At 41.9% G+C, this 20336-nt stretch overlaps 1 protein-coding gene across 1 annotated transcript in view; it reads right to left on the bottom strand.

The window, feature by feature from the left end:
• Nucleotides 1-5410: 5410 nt before the first annotated feature.
• The window catches only part of PTGR1 (prostaglandin reductase 1), a 28427-nt gene continuing 13501 nt past the window's right edge, over nt 5411-20336 (bottom strand). Inside the window, 4 exon segments of the mRNA XM_035016600.1 lie at nt 5411-5923; nt 9663-9781; nt 14742-14846; nt 17270-17373. Coding sequence (XP_034872491.1) covers nt 5813-5923; nt 9663-9781; nt 14742-14846; nt 17270-17373 — 439 coding nt within the window. The 3' untranslated portion in view covers nt 5411-5812.

Raw genomic sequence — 20336 nt, 5'->3', positions numbered from 1 at the left:
TTCAGTTTTCTGTGGGGGTTATGGAGGGATAGATAATCACCACTCAAAGTAGGAGTGGCATTGTGGGCTTGAGCTGCTCTTTACGCATATTTTCAAGCACTATTTTTTTAGCCCCCCAATTTCCTTCCCACTTCCAGAGTATCTGATGCCTCCACCTCCCAAATTTTTGTAGGTTTCATCAGTACCCTTTGAAAGAAGGCAGTCATGCCTTTTTTTTTTTCTGTGCTGTCAATAAAAGTTCCTCTAAACAGTATGTGTCTTCATACAATATTGTTTGGGGTTACATGTGTTTCTTAATTTTTTATAAAAGATAAAATTCACATCACAAAATTTCACCTCTTTTTTCAGCTTTGTAGAGGTAAAATCGACAAAATTGTAAGATATTTAAAGCATACAAAGTGATGATTTGTTATGCATATACATTGTGAAATGATCCCCCCGCCACTGAGTTAATTCACACATCCGTCCCTTTATATATTTACCTTTTTTTGATGGGAAATTTAAGTTCTCTTAGAAAATGTCCATTATACAATATGATGTTATCAACTATACTCATCATGTTATACATTGGGTCCTCAGAACTTATCTTATAACTGAGTTTGTACCCTTTACCTACCTCTCCCTATTTCTCCCCACCCCCAACCCCTGGCAACCACTTTTCTACTCTGCTTCTAGGAGTCTTTTTTTTTTTTTTCCTTTTCTTTTTAAGATTTTATTTATTTTTGAGAGAGAGCACGAGCAGAGGGAAAAGTGGGCTTCCCGCTGAGCAGGGAGCCAGATGCGGGACTTGATACCAGGACCTTGGGGTCATGACCCGAGCCGAAGGCAGATGCTTAACAGACTGAGCCACCAAGTCACCCAACTTTTCTTTTTTTAGATTCCATATATGGTGCCACACAGTATTTGTCCTTTTCTGACCAGCTTATTTCACTTAACATAATGCCCTTGTTTCATCCATGTTGTTGCAAATGGCAATTTCCTTTTCTAAGGCTGAAAGATACTTACATGCACGCGTATGTGTTTTCTTTATCCGTTCATCTGTTGATGAATAATGATGATAATACCTTGGCTATCATGAATAATGCTGCAAAACTTCATTTTTTTGAAGTGTACAATTTAGTGGTTTTAGTATAGTCACAAAGATGTGCAACTATCACCACAATATAATTTAAGAATATTTTTCATCTCCCCCAAAATAAATTCCATACCTATTAGCCATCACTTCCGACTCCTCCCTTCCCCATCCATATAGCCACTAATCTATTTTCTGTCTCTGGACATTTCATATAAATAGAGCGCCCCTAGGTGGCTCAGTCAGTTAAGTGTCTGTCTTGGGCTCAGGTCATGATCCTGAGTTCCGGGATGGAGTCCTGTGTCAGGGCATCTGCTTCTCCCTCTGCCCCTCACCCCACTTGTGCTGTCTCCCAAATAAATAAAATCTTAAAAAAAAAAGAATCATACAATGAATGGTCTTTTGTGTCTGTTTTCTTTCAGTTAGCCTAATGTTTTCAAGATCTGTATTTATGTTGTAGCATGTATCAGTAGTTCATTCCTTTTTATGGCTGAATAATATTCCATTGTATGGATATACCACATCATAGCCATTCATTGTTTGATGGACATTGGATTGTTTCTTCTTTGGGCTATTATGAATAATGCTGCTATGAACATTTTGTGTACAAGGTTTTGTGTGGATGTATGTTTTCAGTTCTTTTTGGTATACCTGTGAGTGACAGGTGAGTGACATGGCAACTCTGTTTATCATCTTAAAGAATTGCTGAACTGTTTCCTGAAGTGGCCCCACCACTTTACATCCCCACTGGCAATGTGTGAGAGTAAACTGGTCAAATTGATTTTTCACCTCTTTGTCATCACTTGTTATTGCCTATCTTTTTTATAACAACTGGTTACAAAAATCCTACTGGTTCCTCTTAATTTTTCTTAAATGGAGTTTGTTTTTTTGCTTCTTATGCCCTATGTTGTTTTGGATGATTTTCTAAATGAGAAGGCAGAATTCTCACCCCCTTAAAATTAGAAGCTCTGTAAATCTTGTTAAATTTTTTCAGTTGGGCTGATAATATGCTATCAGTGGTGATGTCCTGCCCGGTTCATCTGGAAATGTCCACAGGATGTTGACTGTCACTTTACTATTTTTTTTTTTTTGAAGATTTTATTTATTCATTTGAGACACAGAGATAGAGAGAGAGAGAGAAAGCATGAGCAGGGAGAGAGGCAGAGGGAGAGGGGGAAGCAGGCTCCTCGCTGAGCCAGGAGCCCGATGTGGGGCTCGATCCCAGACCCTGGGATCATGACCTGAGCGATTTGAGCCACCCAGGCGCCCCTGTCACTTTACTATTGAAATTGCACTGAAAAAATTATATTCTTGGAACATACACAAGTTCACAGAACATAAACTCAGAATACTTGAATTGTGGAATATTACATGCTGGCAAAAATGACTTTTTTTGATGCAATGAATTATATCATATCAAGTCCACTTAGCCAGTTGGCAGTAGTTCTGGATTATGCTGTTAGCATCAGGCTAAAACCCTGTGGCAAGTATTTTAATGAGTTAATCTTCTGAAACTAATAATACACTATATGTTAATGAACTGAATTTAAATAAAATTAAAAAAATAAATGAATTAATCTGAAATACTGTATTAAAAAGAGCACTCTTTAATACTTTATTACAAAATGCATAATTGTGCTAGATTGATAGATGTATTTAAAAACTTTCCCAAGCTCTAGCAATAACTAAAAACTGTAATGGAAAAAAATCCTTGGTATGTCTGGGTGGCTCAGTCGGTTATGCCATTGCCTTTGGCTCAGGCCATGATCTCAGGGGTCCTGGGATCGAGCCCCACATCAGGCTCCCTGCTCAGCAGGGAGTCTGCTTCTCCCCGTCCCTCTGCCCCTCCCCCCGCTTGTGAGCACTCTCTCTGTCTCTCTCAAATAAATAAATAAAATCTTTTAAAAAACCCTCTTGACATTAGTGGCAAATTAACAAAACACAAATCTTTGTGTTTTGAGTGGGTACGTCTAGATATGGAACCAAGTACCTATGAATAGAAAACATAGTAAAAGATGTATTTCAAGTCAATAAAGGAAAGATGGATTCCATAAATGATGTAGGAAAAACTGGCTCGTAACTTGGAAAAAACAAAGACCGATACCTATCTTACTATTGGGACCAAAATAAATTTGAGAAAGAGATATAGAGGGGAGTGGGGGAAACATGAAGACCTGTGTTCTTCCTGTCTCCTCTGAATTTGAAAATATTATTGCCCACTTGGTATGTACCAAGTATGTACCGTGTGGTTGTGGATCTCACAGACTTTGGCCTTACCTTGGCTGTTTATTATCTGTCTTTCTCCCTCTGAGTAAGTCAGGAGTCTATAGGAATTTGGTAGCCAGCAAGCTCCTGTCTTGTGGCCTACTTTTGTACTGGACATACTTTTTCTTCTTTTAAAAATTAACTGTATTGAGATAGAATTTACATATAATAAGATGCACATTTAAATGTACCGCTTTATGAGTTCTGACAATGTCTCCCCTGACCTCACCCCAACAGAACACTGAAATTACCCCGGAAAATTCTCTCTTGCTCCTTTGCAGTCAATCTCAATCCCCTATTCTCTGCTCTGATACAGATCTAATGTAACGGCTAAAACTGTAAAACTTACATAATAAAATATGGGAGAAAAATTTCATGACCTTGAACTAGGCAAAGATTTATTAGGTGAGACACTAAAATCAGTAACTGTAAAAGAAAAAAAGATAAGTATTATCAAAATTAAAAATAAATGCTCTTGAGGTGCCTGGGTGACTCAGTCGGTTAAGCATCCAACTCTTGATTTTGGCTCAGGTCATGATCTCAGGGTTGTGGGATCTAGCCCGGGGCTCTGTGCTCAGCCGGGAGTCTGCCTGAAGAGTCTCTCCCTCTGCCCCTCCCCCCACTCGTGCTCACGTGCACTCGAGGCCTCTCTCAAATAAATCTTAAAATAAAAATAAAATAAATGCTCTTGACTATCAGTTTCTGGACAAGCATGTGTTGCATTTGGAAGTCATCACTCTGTCCCAACAAGAAATAAGTTGAGGAAACTGAAAGATAACTCTTTTTAGATACAGCAGAGAACTGAGATCACAAACGGCTGCCCCCAAAGTTGAAGAGTCAGACAGGCAGATACAGAGACTCGTGCTATTGAAGTTGAAGCCCAAGAGCCCAAGAGCTGAAATCTCCATGGGCACCAGTAGCATCCATGGTAGGAAAACAAACTGTAAGCGATGAATTGCTGGAGGCTCACTCTGGATGTCTTTGAGTTAAAAACACCAGAGGCGCCCACCTTGGGTGAGGATACCCCCACACTTTCCTGAGTTTTCTCCCATACATATGTTTTACATTCCCCATACGGAATGGGGACCCAGAAGGGCAGGGACTTTTATTTTTTTAATTGCATTTTTAATAGTGGATAACTTATAAGATTTAGAACTTAGAATTCAAAAAGTACAAAAGTACAAAAGGTTATGCAGTGTAAAGTTTCTTTCTTATTCCTGCCCTTCAGGCACTCCTCAGTTCTCTGGCCTGGAGACAAATCATATGTTTATTACATTCCTCCAGAGGTTTCTCACACATACACTTTCTTCTCCCATATTTTCACGGTGGTCTGATTTAATCCCTACTCTATTTGGAGGCAGAATTGATCAACAGATTTGACATCTTCATAATTCTAAATCTTCCTGTCCAAAATCATGGTACCTTTCTAAATGTTCCAGTCTTTTGCGTTCCTGAGTAGTGCCTTAAAGCTAGAAAGTGTTCATGAGGCACCTGGTTGCCTCAGTTGGTGGAGCATCTGACTCGATCTAGGGGTCATGAGTTCAAGCCCCATGCTGGGTGCAGAGATTACTAAAAAATAAATAAATAAATAAAGCTTGAAAGTGTTCCTCATATAATCTCACACATTTTTGTAGGCTCATATTCCCATGTGTTACCTATTTGCAGCTGTTGTGAACAATAAATTCCTTCCATGGACTGGGATGTTAGAAGGCTGCTGTGGAGGAGCAGTGTGGGCTGCCCGAGACCCCTGTACATTAGCAATGAGTATTTCTTCTCATGTAATCATAAGCAATAAGGGTGGTAACCTTATGACTTCAAATTCACTGATTTCTGCAAGAAAGTAGCTAATACTGTGTACCTAATATAGACCAGGCCTTATGCTGGCGTTTTTGTTTCGTTTTGAAGATTTAATGATTTTTTATTTTGGAGAGAGAGAGCACATGTGTGGTGAGAGGAAAAGGAGAGAGGGAGAGGGAGGGAGTCCCAAGTGGACTCCCCGCTGATCACGGAGCCTGATGCCGGGCTGGATACTACAACCCTGAGATCACGACTTGAGCCGAAATCAAGTCAGATGCTTAGCCAGCTGAGCCACCCAGGTGCCCCTATGCTGGTGTTTTAAATAAATTTATAATATGTATATAAAGCAGATGGTACTCTCCTCACTTTACAGATCAGGAAAAAAAAAAAAAATCAGAACTCCAAAGTCACAGAAGCAGTAAACTTTTGGACTCCAAACCATTATTTTGCACCACAACCCAGGAGCTGTAGTAGGGAGTGAGGTGACTGGCCATTGTTCACTATGAAATTTTCACTCTGTTCTAATTACATACCACTTAGATGTGTTTTATTAGGGAGATCAAACTCATCACAATGACTATTTCTTAGATGATGAAAGTAGTATACATTTTTACTAAATGGTTAAGAAGAAATTAAGTAATTATCCAAATGATTTCTAGATTCCATGTGTCATTTTTTTCATACTTTCACTATTGTTTTTCCCAAATTATCTCCTTTCAGCATTCCCATGAATGCAGCTGGCATGTTTTCAAATCCTTCAGTGATGTATTCATGGTACTGGATTTTACCCTGTATCAGAATGACAACAAATATAACAGATTAATTTCATATTCTAAATGATATACTCTTCTCATCATAGCAACAAATTTATCAGGTACACTATGGGAAACCTGGAAATCTAAGATGGAGGCCCTGTCCTCCGTGAACTTATAGTCAACCTCGGGGCATGGTCCACAAAGTACAGATAGAATGTTGATAATAGGTGTTAGATCACAGTATAATAATAGGAGAAATGTCACAGGAAGCGATCAAGCAATTTCTAAGTAAATTATATGGAAAAGTTTAGTAATGTAATGATCTCAGAAGAGATGGAAGAAGATGGAGAAAGGGGCCCCCTTGCAGGGTATTATCTGTTTTAATCCTTCCAGTAGCTTCATGACGTAGCATCATTACCTCTTTGACCCCTGAAGAGGCAGAGCCTGTTCAGCAAATGTAAATACAATGGCAGTCTAATAGTTTGTCCTCGAATCAAGTCCAGGTTCTTTCAATATATGTTGAACATTCACTTAGGAGTGCGGGAGGGAAGGGTTCATTTAGTGAGGGTTTTTCATTTTTCTTTCTACTTCAAGGCAGTCTACTAAGTGGAACTAATTTACATTTTCAAGGTTTTTTAAAAGGGGTCTTATGTGGAGACAGGAGTTACCTGATACCACTTACTTTCTTAATGTATTCCAGTGATGGCTTAGCACCCGGTATAGATTTATGGAGGGACTATTTGCCTGGGGGTGGGGGTCACTCAACAAATTAGTATGCATAGGAGCTGGGATTTGAACTCTTGACTAGAAAGCCCCAGCTCTTTCCTGTTCTTAAAGAGGCAAAGAACCTGGAAAGGGGTTAAAAGCTGTAACCCAAAGTTTAAAAGTTCAAAGTTGAAGATGAATACTAACATAAAAATGTTGATAATATGGTAAATTAAGGTACAGCATACAGGTCATATGGAAACTCTTTGTACTAACTTTGTGAATTTTCTGTAAATCAAAAAATATTCTAAAAGAAAAGTGTATTTTTCAGAAGGGGAAGAGATGAGAAAAAAAAATAAGTAGACGAGAGAGAAACTAGGCCAATTCACTAGTTACTGAAAACAAAACTGTCATTAGGTCCACTCTGTTAGAAGGAGGCATTCGGGACCCCAGCACAGTGGCTTCTTGTCGTCAGCTGTGATTGTGGGAGGGCTAGATCCAATTTCAACAACAGGGACAAAGAGGCTCCACAGTGGGAACTTAAAATCATTCAGCTCTTCTCAGCTTCCTGGAAAGAGCCCAGCTCAGCACTCCAAGAGTTGGACTGGGAAAAACACCAAGCTCCAACGGCTGCCAGAGGAGCAATTTATTTCTTTGAATTGGGAAATGATGATAAAGCCAGGAGTTTAGAAGTGTGATACCACTTTTTCCCTCTAAAACTAAAATAATGCCCCTGGGTAACCCTGAATAACCACGTGGTGTAAGGTGGGAAAGTATCACAGCACAGGACAAGGGGATGGGCTTCTTCCCGTGGATCTAAGGCCATGGCTCTAAGAAGACACCAACCTAGGGCCTGGAAGAGCCATGGCACGAATATATGCCCCTCCAGCATGTACTCAATGATACTCATCTAGTGTTTATGTTGGCTCAGACACTATTCTAGATGCTGAGGGTACATCAGAAAACAAAACGCACGGAATGTTACTGCCTTCATGGAGGTTACATTCTCACAGGAGGGAGATGGGCAATAAATATAAGTGAATTATGTTAAAAGGTGATAACTGCTGAGGATAAAAGTAAGATAAGGAGGACCAAGAATGAAGGGGGATTGCAGGCATGCCTGTGTGGCTCAGTCGGTTAAGCATCAGACTCTTGGTTTCTGCTCAGGTCGTGAGCTTGGGGTTGTGATCTCAGGGTCATGGGATCGAGTCCCTCAACGGGCTCCACACTGAGTGTAGAGGCTGCTTGTCCTCTCCCCACCTTCCCCTGGCTTGCATGCACACGCACTCACATGCATGTTCTCTCTCTCCCAAAATAAATAAATAAAATCTTTAAAAAAAAGAATGAAGAGGGATTGCAATTTAAAATAGGGCCATTTGGGGGCACTTGGGTGGCTCAGTTGGTTAAGCAACTGCCTTCGGCTCAGGTCATGATCCTGGAGTCCCGGGATCGAGTCCCACATCGGGCTCCCTGCTCAGGAGGGAGTCTGCTTCTCCCTCTGACCCTCCTCTCTCTCATGCTGTCTCTCATTCTCTCTCTCTCAAATAAATAAAATCTTAAAAAAAAAATTAAAATAAAATAAAATAAAATAAAATAGGGCCATTTTAAAAGTTGCTTCATTCAAAAGGTAGTTTTTAACAAAGTCCTACAGGGAATGAGTGAATTAAGGAAGCAGTTACAGAGGGACAGAGGGAAGTGGGGAGGGACTGGGCAGAGCAAGGGGGTGAACACTAAGAAATGAAATTAGAGAGGTAATGGAGGTCAGATCATGTACAGCCTTATAAGTTGTTTTTTTTTTTAAAGATTTTATTTATTCATTTGAGACACAGAGATACAGAGAGAGAGAGAGCATGAGCAGTGGGAGAGGCAGAGAGAGAGGGAGAAGCAGACTCCCCGCTGAGCCAGGAGCCTGATGCGGGACTCGATCCCAGGACCCTGGGATCATGACCTGAGCTGAAGGCAGACGCTTAACCATCTGAGCCACCCAGGCGCCCCAGCCTTATAAGTTTTATTCTATGTGAAATGGGGGAGTTTTGCAGGGATTTGAGCCGAAGAATTACATGGTTTGATTTATGCTTTAAAAGATCACTCTGGCAGCTGTTTTGGGAATGGTCTGTTGGGGCATAAAGTCAGGAGGTCAGACAGGGTCTCCTGCAACATCCAGGCTAGACCAGATGGCAGTCTGGACCAGGGTGGTAGCAGCGGAGGTGGGAGAGCTGCTCAGATTCTGTGGGTAGTTTGAAGGTTGAGATACCAGAATTTCCCAACAGATGAGATGTGGGTAGGAGAGAAAGAAAGGAATCAAAGATGATTTCAAGGTTTTTGGATTGAGCAACTAGAGGATAGAATTGCCGTAACTGAGATGGTGAGGTCTGTATATGGAATGGGTTTGGCAGGAAAGATCAAGACATATTTAGTTTTTGACGTGTTGAGTCAAAGATGTGTATTACACATCCAAGTGCAGCTGTTGAGCGGCCGAATGCCCAGGGGAGAGACCCAGGCTGGAGACAGACATTTAGGAGCTGTCAGCATGTGGAGGATATTTAAAGCCAAGAGCCTGACTGAGCTAAGTAAGGGATAGGCAGACTTGGGTAGAGAAGAAAGGGAGCCCAGTGAGCCCACTCCTGTCCCTTGGGACACTCTATTATTAATTTAGAGAGCAGAAAAGAAGCTGGCAGAGGAGATTCTCTGAGGAGGACAAATCTGCGAGGAAAACCAAGAGCCACGGGAAGAAAGTGTACCGAGGAGAGCGTGATCACCTCTGTCCGATACTCGCCACAGCCAATCAAAGCCAAGAACTGACCCCTGCAGTTCACAGCAGGAGGACATCGTCAACCTTGACAAAGGCAATTTGGTAGAATGGCAAGAGTGTAAAAGCCTGATATGTGGGTTTGAGAAAGAATGGAAAAAGAGGAACTGCAGACGGTGCGTGTAAACAACTCTGGGATTTTGTTCTAGAAGGGGGAGCTGTGAGATGCACCTGTATTTGCAGTGCAGGTGAAACCTATAGTGTGGAGAGGGAATGCGATCTCGTGTGCAACGGGGACAGGGGCTCTGGAGCCTATTACCTCTACGACCCATTTCAGCAAGTCTTTCAGAGCCTTCTGGCAGACCTCTCCTTGCCAGTGGGTGACGATGAACCCTTCCATGCGGAGCTGCTGATAGATAATATTCTCTGGGGGTGGGCCTGTGAACAGGAGGACACATTTAGGTGACAGGGTCCAGGGAGGTGGCCGTGGTGAAAACACAAGCAGTACAAGTCACGTCACTGTTCTAGATTTCTCCACTCGTTTCTGATCCATAGGGCTGTCCACAAATCAACATGGCCTCTGTGGTAGGCAGAATCTTGGTCCCCAAAGATGGCCGTATCTGAACTCCCAGAACCTGTGAATGTCTTTCCTTACGTGGCAAAAGGGACTTTTCAGGTATGATCAAGTTAAGAGCCTTTAGCTGAAGAGATTATTGTGTATTATTCAGGTGGGCCCAATATAATGACAAGGGCCCTTGTAAGGAGGCAGAAAAGTCAGAGGCAGGAAAAAATGTGTGATGATGGAAGCACAGATCAGAGTGAGAGAGAGAGAGACACTGGAAGACCCTGCTGCTGGCTTTGTGGATGGAGGAAGAGACACGAGCCAGGGGATGCAGGCAGCCTCTAGAAGCTGAAAAAGGCAAGTTAACAGCTTCTCCTCTTGAGCCTTCAGCAAGAATTAAGCCCTGCTCACCCCCTGTAGACTTTTGATCTCCGGAACTATTAGACAATGAATCTGTGTTGTTGTAGCCACTGAACTTGAGATAATTTGTCACAGCAGCAATCGGACTGACCCACCCTCAGAGCCCTTATCCAGGCCAGGCAGCCAGGGAATGTTCAGCCTTCACATGCCAGGAACAAGACCCACCAAAAACGTCCCAAACAGTTCTATGGAACAGAAAGAGGTCCTGAAGATAACCTGTGGAAGTGTTTCTGGGCTACTCAGGCTTAAATACCCTGATATTCCTGATACTTCGCATGTTTTATTCTTTTTTTATGTCTTACTTCACATGTTTTGTTCTTTTTTTATGGCAGTCATTCTATGGCATAGCCCTATCTCCTGTTCTCTTCTCAAAGCAGATATAAAAAAAAGCTAGTGTCCACCTCTGGCCCAAGAGCTAAGAGAGAATGATCAAGAGGCTCAGCAACTCCACCTCACCATTTCGGGGTACCAGGAGTTGGCCCAAACAGTGGTCTCACAACTCAGTGTGGATGAGAATCACACAAAGGGCTTGTGGAAAGAGGACGTTGGCCCCTCCCCCAATTCCTGACTGTGGATATGGAGTGGGTCCCAAGAATCTGTACTTCTAACAAGTTCTCAGGAGATGATGATGCTGCTGGTCCTGGGCCCACACTTGGAGAACCACCAGCCTAGAAAAAGCCCCAGGCTACCCTGCGGCCTATTAAGAAGATGGTACTCTATCTACTGTGTGAGAGAGAAAAGGTTGTGTTGGTTGCCTGGCTTGTTTCCTCAAGCATCCTAAGGGACCAGAAACTGAGGGAATGACCCATGAGCATAGTGTGAAAAGTTCCAGGAAGGGGCGCCTGGGTGGCTCGGTTGTTGGGCGTCTGCCTTCGGCTCGGGTCATGGTCACAGGGTCCTGGGGTCGAGCCCCGCATTGGGCTCCCTGCTTGGCCAGGAGCCTGCTTCTCCCTCTCCCACTCCACCTGCTTGTGTTCCCTCTCTTGCTGTCTCTCTCTCTCTCTCTGTGTCAAATAAATAAATAAGAATTTAAAAAAAAAAAAAGAAAAATTCCAGGAAGTCAGGTGAAAATGCTCAGGAAGAAGAGCAAGGTGACTGGCAGAATTTATTTGCGACATCCTTGGTGACTGGCATCACTTAAGCTGAAAATTCCCACTCACTACTTTGAAGAAAGTCACAGGAGCAGTCAGAAAAATAGGGCTTTGTCCTAAACCAAAACAAACTAATGCAAGATGAGTGAGATGTGAGGGTGACACAGGAGAGTGGCACATCCAGATGCGGGGCTGCTCTTGCAGAAAGACTGCTTCTTCAGAAGATCCACACCAACCATATTTCTTTTTAGGTTAAGGACTGGAATCCTCATATCCTCATCCTGGAAGAGGATGAAATACTATTTCTGGGCTTACCTACTCTGATGGGAATACAGTTTCTTTATTGGGAGCAATAAGAATGTGGCATTTTAGCATAGAGGAAGGGAGGGAAAAATAAAACAAGACAAAACCAGAGAGGGAGACAAACCATAAGAGACTCTTAATCATAGGAAACAAACTGAGGGTTGCTGGAGATGCGGTAACTGGGTGATGGGCGTTAAGGAGGGCTCTTGATGGAATGAGCACTGGGTGTTGTATACAACTGATGAATTACTGAACTCTACCTCTGAAACTAATAATACACTATATGTTAATTAATTGAATTTATATTTTAGAAAAGTTGGGGTGCCTGTTTGGCTCAGTTGGTTAAGTGTCTGCCTTCAGCTCAGGTCATGATCTCAGGGTCCTGGGATTGAGCCCCATGTCGGGCTCCCTGCTCAGCGGGGAGTCTGCTTCTCCCTCTCCCTCTGCCTCATTCCCCCTTCACATGCTCTGACTCTGAAATAAATAAATAAATAAATAAAATATTTTTTTTTTTTTTAAGATTTTATTTATTTATTTGACAGAGAGAAACACAGCGAGAGAGGGAACACAAGCAGGGGGAGTGGGAGAGGGAGAAGCAGGCTCCCCGCTGAGCAGAGAGCCCGATGTGGGGCTCGATCCCAGGACCCTGTGATTATGACCTGAGCCGAAGGCAGACACTTAACGACTGAGCCACCCAGGTGCCCCTAAATAAATAAAATCTTAAAAAAATAAAATAAAATATAGTTAAAACCCATCAAAGAAAAAAAAATGTGGCATTTTAATGTGGCATTAAAGCCGGGGAAATAATTAATTACCCCTGACCTATCCTAACAATGAAATATGTCAATTTCTGGAGATCCGAGGCAGGGCAGAATCTCATCTAAAATGGATGGACAAAGCCAGCTGATGTCCTCAAAGACCTATCTGAGCAGCTGAACTTCCAAACTCTAATTGCTAAAAAGGCTAGATCAAGTTACTGGATCCAAAATATTTGGCTGTACCTAATTGGACTATGGTCAAGAAAATGCATCCTGGAGCTTTGCTCAATGCGCAGACAGAAGATTTCCCATGATTCTAGCTTAGCATCAGTTAGGAAAATATAGGAGAAAAAAGTCCCGAACAGTAAGACTGCCAAGTGCACCTGGAGTTTTCTTAGAGAAGGTAGTGTCTTTGATTTTTCAGAACCAAGAGGGAATCTACAAGCTGTCCTTTCTCAGCCCCTTCCACTCTCGCTCACTTGTCTCAGTGCAGTTGTGGGGTTGTTAACTAGCAGGGCTGTAGGGTTTCATTCCCATGAGTGAAGACATCACAGAATGAATACCCAATTTATTTACAGTTACCATCCCAGATCCCGATGACACTCTCCAAGATCCCTTTTTGCTCTTTTTTCTCATTTTTTTGGACCACAGGTAAATCTATAATCTCACCAACAGCACAGAATTGTAGTCTTGAGGGGCTCCTGCGTGGCTCAGTCGGTTTAGTGACTGACTCTTGGTTTCCACTTGGGTCTTGATCTCAGGGTTGTGGGATCGGGCCCTGTGTTAGGCTCTGCACTTAGCTCAGAGTCTGCTTGTGATTCTCTCCCTCAGCCTCTGCCCCTCCCCACCACCAGCTTCCTCTCTCAAAATAAATAAAATAAAATAAAAAATAAAATAAAATAAAATAAAATAAAATAAAATAAAATAAAAAATAAAATAAAATAAAATAAATAAAATAAAATAAAATAAAATAAAATAAAAAATAAAATAAGAATCTTAAAAAAGGGGCACCTGGGTGGCTCAGTCGTTAAGCATCTGCCTTCGGCTCAGGTCATGATCCCAGGGCCCTGGGATCGAGCCCCACATCAGGCTCCCTGCTCAGTGGGAAGCCTGCTTCTCCCTTTCCCACTCCCCCTGCTTGTGTTCCTGTTCTCGCTAACTCTCTGTCAAATAAATAAATAAAATCTTTAAAAAAAAAATCTTAAAAAAAAAATAATTGTTGTAGTAGAGAAGGACTCTGTATGAGGAGTTCAGAAGACCCATCCTTTGAGTGTCTTGCTAATAGGATTTAAAGAGCCTCTGGTCCTCTTGCCATTCATCTCCCCATCCATAAAATAAGAGGCCTGTACAATGTCTCTCAGAGAAGTAGGACTTCAGGAATATGGTTCTCTAGGTGATACTGCTTTTGGACGTCTGTGGTATGGATAGGGGAGGGGGTGGTCTCTGCACAGGAGAGTGGAGAGGTGGGGGACAGAGGCACAGGAGAATCAAAATAAGGACAATCCAGAACAGAGGGGAAGTGCACACGCCTTTCCCTTTCCATGGAAATTGTCAGTTTGGGGGAGCCAGTGTGTTCTGCTGCTCTCAGCACTGCCCACTACCATGAAAGGACATTGCAGCCCGCTGTTCCCTTCACCCACCCAAGCCATCCTCTCCCCAACCCCATACCTCCAGCAACATCTCGAATATCCTAAAGAACCCTCACATTGCACCAGCCAGACGAAGGTGTTTGTTTCTAAATCAAATCATGGCTGCCTTTTTACAACTTTGCCCAAAACAATAGGTAAAAAACTAAAACTTTAAAAAATTATCAACATTCTTCTATATTTTCAGATTCTGTTATTTCTCAGTATCAAAGTGTAAAGTAAGCTATTTAGTACAAATATATGAAATTACATATTTTTAGTTTAATAAACACTATTTCATCAAGAATATCAGGAAGCCTGGGGCGCCTGGGTGGCTCAGTTGGTTGGGTGACTGCCTTCGGCTCGGGTCATGATCCCGGAGTCCCGGGATCGAGTCCCGCATCAGGCTCCCTGCTCGGCAGGGAGTCTGCTTCTCCCTCTGACCCTCCTCCCTCTCATGCTCTCTGTCTCTCATTCTCTCTCTCACAAATAAATAAAATCTTAAAAAAAAAATTTTTTTTAAAAAGAATATCAGGAAGTCTTTTTAACATTTTGATAGTCACTGGCCTATACCATATCCGTGAATATTCTTCTTGTCCAGTCTTTCTACATCTGTGATCATGTGCATGAGCTCATTACCTGGGGGAAGAGGGCAAGTACTATTATATGTAGAGATGGCCCCACATATAGCAATTCTTCCAAATTTCTTCATCTGGGGGATAACAATGTTTGAAAACTCTCCATCTACCTATACAGACAGGAAGAAAACAAAACCCACTTTAAATAATCTAAACACTAGAAGATTCAGGAGAATCAGTAAGTCACAACCATCATTTCACAAAATTTATTCTAGAAGTAAAAAAAAAAACCTGATTGAATTAGCACAGCAGTGCAGAAAATTGCAGTTGGAAAAAGGTAGGAGAGGTTGGGAATTTCTATTTGTAGGAACATACCATATATAACTTATACCTTTTACTTTATTTTGGAGTTCTCTGATCAGTTCCATTTTCATTGTCCCTATCCAAGAGCATGGAAAAAATACTCAAAAGCCACATCAAGAACAAAGTTGGAGGACTCACATTTTCCAATTTCAAAACTTACTACAAAACTGTATTAATCAAGACAGTGTGGGAACAGAAATATAGATCAATAGAACTAACTTGAACTAACTCTAAAATAAAATAAAATAAAATAAACCCTTATTTTATGGTACATTGATTTTCAACAAGACAAAACAATGCAATAGGAGGAAAAAATAGTCTTTTCAATAAATGGTGTAGAATAACTGGGTATGGAAAAGGAGGGGTATGGACCCCTTCTTAGGCAATACACAAAAATTAACTTAATTAAATGTATTGGCTAACACCATAAAACTCTTAGAAAAAACATAGGAGGGGCGCCTGGGTGCCTCAGTCGGTTAAGTGTCTGCCTTCAGCTCAGGTCATGATCCCAGGGTCCTGGGATGGAGCCCCACATTCTCCCTCTCCCTCTGCCTGCTGCTTCCCCTACTTGTATACTCTGTCAAAAATAAATAAAATCTTTTTAAAAAAAGGAAGAAACATAGGAGTAAATCTTTGTGACCTTGGATAAGGCAAGGCCTTCTTAGACATGACACCAAGCGCTCAAGCAACAGAAGGAGAAATAAATCGGCCTTCATCAAAATTTAAAACTTTTGTGCTTCACAGGGCACCATCAAGAAAGTGAAAGAAAAAAGTAAAAAAGAAAGTGAAAGACAACTCACAGAACAGAAGAAAAGAACTGCAAACCATATAGTCAATCCTCTTTATTAGTGTATTCCATATTTGAGAATGGGACTACTTGTTAACATTTATTTATAACCCCCAAATCAACACTCACAGAGCTTGCCTGCTCATTTGGAGACATGCCTAGAGCTGCAAAAGAGACACAAATTTCCCAGCTAAGGTCAGCAAAGGCCGAGGGTCTGTGTTCCTTTTTCAGCTCTCCCAGAGATTACCCGGGAGGGAAGGCAGTAGGGGGCAGTGCAGAGTAGTTCAAAAAGCTCCAGCTCTGGGGCTGGTTGGATGGGATGTGAACCCCAAATCTGGGAGAATGAGTTTGTGGGGCAGCCTCAGGCAAGCTTCTTACCACTTCTGAACCTCCTTTTCTCTTTTGAAAAATAAATAGAAGCTGTAGGAAGAGTTGTTTTTAGGATTTAAGACTGTAATCAAGGTGAAACATGTACATATGTGTGACTTGATAGAACATAACTACCAGGAATATTGAGGATTGGCTACATCCGATAAGGGGCTTATCAGAACTTTTATGAAGAACTCTTAAAACTCAACAAATAACCCAATTGAAAAATGGGCAAAAGATTTGAACAGACATATCTCCAAAGATATACAAATGAAAAGATGCTCAGTATCATTAGTAATTAGGGAAACTCAAATCAAAACCACAGTGAAATTCTACTTCAAACCCACAAGGATAGTCATAATAAAAATGATAGACCGTAAGTGTTGGTGAGGATGTAGGGAAATTGGAACCCTCATACATTGCTGGTGAGAATGTAAAATAGTGCAGCCATTTTGCAAAATTGTTTGTTGGTTCCTCAAAATGTTAAATATGGAGTTTCCACATGACCCAACAATTCCATGTAGAGGTATATACCCAAGAAAAATGAAAACATATGTCCACACAAAAACTTAATCATGAATGTTTATAGCAACATTAAGCATAATAGCCAAAAAGTGAAAATTACTCAGATGCTCATCAATTGATGGATGGATAAATAAAATGTAGTATACCCATACAATGGAATATTACTTGGCCATAAAAAAGGAATGAAGCACTGAGACACATTACAACATGGATGAAACTTGAAAACATGCTAATGTATAGTGTAAGAAGCTAGTCACAAAAGACCACTTTTGGGGGTAAATGGGGAGTGACTATAATGAGTACAGCAGTTCTTTTTGGGATAATGAAATGTTCTAAAATTGATTGTGGTGATGGTTGTAGAATTCTGGGAATATACTAAAAACCACTAGGTTCAACACTTTAAAATGGGTAAATTGTATCTCAATAAGCCTGTTTTTTTTTAAAGGCATATGTACTTTCTTTACATATTTTAGGTGGAAACTTTAGAAGCATATTCTCTTGTATAGTACTTTGTTAGAAAATAAGATATTAAGTCCAATTTGTACTCACATTGTCGAAGTAACAATCATAACCATCAGGAGAGACTTTTTTCAAAGTTTCTTCCAAAGACTCTACTGTTTTCTAGTTAAAGGCAACATCATTGGGGCGCCTGGGTGGCTCAGTCGTTAAGCGTCTGCCTTCGGCTCAGGTCATGGTCCCAGGGTCCTGGGATCGAGCCCCGCATCGGGCTCCCTGCTCAGCGGGAAGCCTGCTTCTCCCTCTCCCACTCCCCCTGCTTGTGTTCCCTCTCTCACTGTGTCTCTCTCTGTCAAATAAATAAATAAAATCTTTAAAAAAATAAAAAAATGAAAAAAATAAAGGCAACATCATATCCAAGCTTTTTGAGGTAGGCAACCTTTTCGTCAGACCCTGCTGCTCCAATGACTCTGCAGCCCTAAATGAGGAGAAAAAAATGGAAACCATTTATAAGCCAAAAACATGGACCAACCCCCCTCCTAGTCTAGTATGGTCAGGTTCCCCAAGAACACCCAAAGCGCTCACATATATGAAGATACCACAATAGGCCAATAGGCCCACAGGAGAAATTAGTCCCTGAATCAGCCTACAATCCAACTTGTAACTTCAGCCAGCCTCTGACCAACAGATTCCGGTCTCTGGTTATGTGGTTTGCTATAATTTGGGCTCAGCTCTGGGACTGTCAGCCCTCTCAGTGACTACCCCCTTATTCTTTCATTTTCATTCTTTATCTCTCTCTGTCAAAAAATAAAGTCAGGACGTCTAGGTGGCTCGGTCGGTTGAGCGTCTGCCTTTGGCTCAGGTCATGATCCCAGGGTCCTGGAATCAAGTCCCACATCGGGCTCCTTGCTCAGCAGGAAGCGGGCTTCTCCCTCTGCCTGACACTCCCCCTGCTTGTGCACTCTCTCTCTCTGTCTCTGTCTCTGTCTCTCTGATAATAAATAAAATCTTTTAAAAAATAAAATAAAGTTTAAAAAAAAGAAATGATGTACAGTAGTAGAAAAATTCTAAGTTATGTTTCTGCACCCCTGGGTCTGAGCCAATGAAATCTATATCCACTATGCCGATTGCTAAGCCACTTGCAAAATTTCAGACAAATTCATGTAAAGTTATTTCTTTATGAACGGAAACTGTATGTCTGCTTCTGAGTATATCTGGGGATCCATTAGGGTTGGACATTGAAGGTGAGGCAGTGAAAGGCACAGAAATCTGCACTTTTTCTGAGGACCCAAAAGCTAATATTCCCACATTGTTTTTTGAAAGTTTGATGGAGCACCACCTGCCTCAGAATCACCTGGAGTTTTGTGAAAATTCAGATTCCCAGGCCCCACTTCTTCAGACACGCTCATTCAGAAATGCTGGAACGTGAACACCTGGATTTTATACAACTAGGTGATTCTTATGAATGTAAGCAACTGAAAACTGCCGCCTTCATTAATGCTGAAGGCTGAGTGTGCTGGACAAGTTAGCAAAACCTCAAATGCGAAGCAGAAGGTGCATTTTCTTTTCTTTTTTTCTTTTTTTTTTTTTAAAGACTTTATTTATTTGAGAGAGAGAGAATGAGAGAGAGCACATGAGAGGGGGGAGGGTCGGAGGGAGAAGCAGACTCCCTGCAGAGCAGGGAGCCCGATGCGGGACTCGATCCAGGGACTCCAAGATCATGACCTGAGCCGAAGGCAGTCGCTTAACCAACTGAGCCACCCAGGCGCCCCAGAAGGTGCATTTTCTGATTGTCATCCTACCCATGACAATCAGTACCCTCCACCCCAATCTCTGTCCTAGAAAATTCTAAAATCAGCTTTCAGTTAGACCTACTGACCCAAGATACACAAGGCCTTTCCCAAACATCACATCCTTCTAAAAATGGAAAGGAGGTAAGATGGAGAAGTCAACAGTAAAGAAATCTTAGAGGAAAAATTAAAGGCACATTTTGGTCTCAGGGGGACTTCAATCAATACCAGGTTGGAGAGCAAAACACATAAACACCTCCAGCTTAACAGAGAAAACAAAGGTCCGATGAAGGAAGTCATGCAAACTTTGGAGGAATGTTAAATCTCTGGAGCCTGGACAGCAGCAACACCCGAGGTTTCAAAGTTCAACTTCTGGGGCGCCTGGGTGGCTCAGCTGGTTAAGCGACTGCCTTCGGCTCAGGTCATGATCCCGGAGTCCCGGGATCGAGTCCCGCATCGGGCTCCCTGCTCAGCAGGGAGCCTGCTTCTCCCTCTGACCCTCCCCCCTCTCATGTGCTCTCTGTCTCTCTCATTCTCTCTGTCTCAAATAAATAAATAAAATCTTAAAAAAAAAAAACAAAAACAAAAAACAAAAAAACAAAGTTCAACTTCTTTGATAGTCTATAGCAGAAGTTCCAGTGTTCTTGAAGGGCTGACCCAGGCCACTGGTAAGGAATGTTCAAAGAATGGGTAGTGTGTCACTAGAGGAGGTTAGAAACATAGCATAACTCCTTCTCCTCAATCAGTGAGAACCACTGATATAAAGTTGATTGTTTGGAGTAAAAGTGCACTCACTCCTCAGGGGCTTGGAACAGGGGAATGAGAAGTCTACACAAATGAATAAATTACCTTCTATTTTAGGATTCAAATCTCCTACTATTTTATAGATTACTCTCTCCCCAACTAAGTCATGGGAGACTTGCTTCAAGGTTTCCTCATGTCTCCCTTCACCCCTGCCTTCTTCCACCTGGCTCACAATTTAGAGAGAAAGACAGGTGGAATAACAAGGTGGGAGGAAGAGCTCTCACTAGCAGAGGGTCTAGGGCAAGCAGGCAGGACTCGGAAGTGCTATAATTCTTTTTAGTGCCCACTTATTGAAAGTAAGGTATTAAGCATCCTCTAAATGCCAATATTGTCTCTTGGCCATGGCAATTCTGAGGAGTTCATATTCTGAGTGCAATATGAACTTGGGGTATAGGGGACTGGTTTTTGCTAGAGGCTGATCGTTTGAGGTATATATTTCCATTTCATTCTTTAGAAGTCCTTTGAGGTGTGAAAAAGGAAGAGGAAGGGAGGGAGGGGGGAAGGAAGGAAGGGATGAAGGAAGGAAGGAAGGAAGGAAGGAAGGAAGGAAGGAAGGAAGGAA

This window comes from Mirounga leonina, unplaced genomic scaffold, assembly GCF_011800145.1.
Source record: "Mirounga leonina isolate KUSES-001 unplaced genomic scaffold, KU_Mleo_1.0 Mir_170, whole genome shotgun sequence".
NCBI lineage: Eukaryota > Metazoa > Chordata > Mammalia > Carnivora > Phocidae > Mirounga > Mirounga leonina.
Note: the sequence above shows the minus strand (reverse complement) of the source record. Positions and strands in the feature narration are given on the sequence as shown.